We start from the raw sequence: 3,091 nt of genomic DNA on the forward strand, positions 1-3,091 counted from the left end.
TATTGCATAATACACTACCAGCCCAGCAGCAAGCCTGTATATAGCATCCTATCAGATTACCACACACTCAATACAGCAGAACATCACATTAGTGGCTGCAGCCTTGTGTGTGTTGTATTGCTTTACGATGTAATATTAAATACACCTATAAGTACCTAGACATAACTCCAGAACTCATAAGATTGTCACATCGTTTAAACTGTATATGTTTTACATTTATTTCACCACAGTCCTGCAACGTGTGCTGCCAGGCAAAACTGTGTATGTGCCCCGGTTATTGTAGCAGGGTCATAAGGCCCCAGAACAGAACATCAAGACAAGAAACAGAACCCCTTTATTACTCTAAATAGCCACCGTAAATCATGTCAACACTGTGTGGGGTGTGTTGTGCAATAGTTTGTGTTATAGATATTACATTATAAATACGGAAGAGTGAGGTTTACGCAAATATACCGCCGCCGTTTAAAATCACAAATGATTTGAAGCATTAGGCCTAAACACTAATTTTGTCTAAGCACCACCAGGGAAGACACTATGCAATCTTATTTTGCAATAATAGACCAAACTTTTATTTTGCATTGTGTCCCATATTCTAAAGCATGTCGGAGCCTATAGGCCTCCACGGAGAGCTAATAAACCAGACAAATTTAAATCAAATAGAATGTCAATTTATTAGACAAACAATGCAATGCCTTCATAATAATTTCAACAAATATGGAACAAAAATATATAGAGTACGTCGGTATACAAGTCCCCCTCCTATTTCATAAAATAACAATATGGAGCGCAATTTAAGGCACCTCAATTTGGAAACACTTTTTTGGTGGTTGGTCCACAACATCCAACTATACTCCCTTACTTTCTATAATAAATTACTATATGCAATTTACAGTGAATAACAAGTGAATAACATGTTGGATGTTAAAGCAACACTCTTTAAAAACAAAGTTCCCAAAGTGAGAGAGATAAAAACTTACGTGTTATTCGATGTTGTAACACGCGCCTCTGTCTGTCATACACACCAGAACAAATCTCACCACTCTCATTCTGTTTAGTCCATTTGGGGATGAATAAAGGACCGGAATGAGGGAGGTTAAAGTACAAAAATAAGGAAATATATATATTAAAGTTATTCGTTTAAAAAAACATTTTTGTTTTTGTTATTTTCAGAATTTGCCGCAGTCATAAACGAAAGCTCCGGAGGTACGGTAGATGGATTGACCGGAGGGGAAGGCCATCTGACAGCTATTACTTCCGTTAACCGGAGAGCTATTCAAACCGATCCGTTGAGACTCGAACATCTCTCGCATCGAGTGGAAGTTCTGTTGCTGTGCCGGGTAGCTTGTGCCCAAGTGTCCCAGGTCTCCGTACCAGGACGCAAGTCGGCCCTGGTTCGCGTGGTGACCACTGTCCTGTCCCGCGCTCAGGTTGCCATGCCCGAGCGGGGATGTGGCCGTAGTGGTGATGGAGTAATCGGGCAGAGTCTCGTCCACGGTGGTGGAGGGCGCAAGGTGGCCTCCTCGGTCCCCGGCGTACAAGCTCATGGCTTGCATGTTGCAATGGTACGTCGCGTTAGAGTTTGTAGATATTGAGTTCTGGTTGCAGTTTGGTGAGTTGTAAGCAGACGTCTGGTTGGGGGAATAGTTAAGAGATAGAGAGGGGGTTATACCTGTCCTGGAAGATGCGATAAGAGGGGACGTGAGCTCCGTGGTGCCCTGAGGCGACCCCCGGACTGAGGTCATGATGTTGTCCACACTGAAGCCTTGCGCCGCGGCCTGTGCGTGGTGGTGATGCTCGGGGCCCTCCATGGAGAGGGACCGGGCAGAGGGCACACTGTGAGGGCTACCGGTGGACATACTGCTGCTGCTGCCAGGACTCTCTATCTTGGGCACAGGCAGGCTGGGGGACTCGGCCTGTGGTGGAGTAGAGGTCCCGTTCTCAGTCTTTATGTCCTGGATGCGCACGGGCTGTGAGCCCTGCACGGGCTGCTCGTTCTCCATATCCGGTGCTCCTCTCCCTGACAGGTCCCTGCCTTGCCTGTCATCCTTGTCCTTTTGGACATTACTCTTCTTGAACCGTCTGCGACGCCTCAGGAAGCTGCCGTTCTCGAACATGTTATAGGAGTCCGGGTCCAGAGTCCAGTAGCTGCCTTTGCCGGGCTTCTTATCGTCCCGTGCCACTTTGACAAAGCACTCGTTGAGGGACAGGTTGTGGCGGATGCTGTTCTGCCAGCCCTGCTTGTTGTCTCGGTAGAACGGGAACCTCTCCATGATAAACTGATAAATCCCGTTTAGGGTCACCTTCTTGTCGGGTGAGTTCTGTATCGCCATGGTGATAAGGGCGATGTAGCTGTACGGAGGTTTGACCAGGTCCTTGGGCTGGTGTTGCGGGGTGTACGGTCCGTACGCACGCGCCATGCTGGCCTGGTACTGGTCTTGGGCTGCGTGAGAGTACATACTCATGGGAGCAGGCATCCCGGTGTACCCTCCACCGGCCGCTGCCCGGTAGTAGCTCTGGTCACTGCTAATGTAAGGCACGACTCCCAGAGAGTTGGGGCTGGAGACGGAGTAGCGCGCCTGCATTATCTCCTCCTCGCCTTCGACCCGTAAAGTTTAAATAATAAAGAACTCTCCCAAAAGCTTCAGCAGCACGGAGATGGGTAGCTCCAGTTTCCTCCTCAGCCTCCTTTCCTTTATTTTCTGTGTGTTACAAAGGGAGTTTGGGGAAGTATGTTTAGCCTAAGCCACGGCTCGCCAGGATGACTGGAGTGAAGGCTGCGCACAGTCTACTGTGTCGAACATTGGGAAAACTACGGCTCAAGCATCCGTCACTACAGAGACACTTTTTTTTAAAACTCTGTTCACGTTTTGGCCTGTGGCTGCTCCTCCCCGAATGCGTTCCAACATCTAATAGGATGGGAGCTCAACCCGAGCGTGCACGAAAGAAAGCAAAGTTACAGCAGTCAAAAAGCCTTCCAAGTGGTGTTGGCCACACACACACACACACACACACACACACACACACACACACACACACACACACACACACACACACACACACACACACACACACACACACACACACACACACA

The 3,091-nt window shown here is 48.2% G+C and overlaps 1 protein-coding gene across 1 annotated transcript; it reads right to left on the minus strand.

Moving 5' to 3' along the window:
- Positions 1–646: 646 nt before the first annotated feature.
- LOC118393387 (forkhead box C1-A-like) lies at positions 647–2,820 on the minus strand. Its single transcript, XM_035786029.1, has one exon. The coding sequence runs from the start codon at positions 2,580–2,582 to the stop codon at positions 1,167–1,169; it is 1,416 nt and encodes a 471-aa protein (XP_035641922.1). The 5' UTR covers positions 2,583–2,820; the 3' UTR covers positions 647–1,166.
- Positions 2,821–3,091: the final 271 nt, after the last annotated feature.

Source organism: Oncorhynchus keta, chromosome 1 (genome assembly GCF_023373465.1).
Source record: "Oncorhynchus keta strain PuntledgeMale-10-30-2019 chromosome 1, Oket_V2, whole genome shotgun sequence".
Classification (NCBI taxonomy): domain Eukaryota; kingdom Metazoa; phylum Chordata; class Actinopteri; order Salmoniformes; family Salmonidae; genus Oncorhynchus; species Oncorhynchus keta.

Excerpts from the sequence above, each read along its gene's own strand:
- LOC118393387 (XM_035786029.1), bottom strand. The coding sequence starts at position 2,582 with ATGCAGGCGCGCTACTCCGTCTCCAGCCCCAACTCTCTGGGAGTCGTG.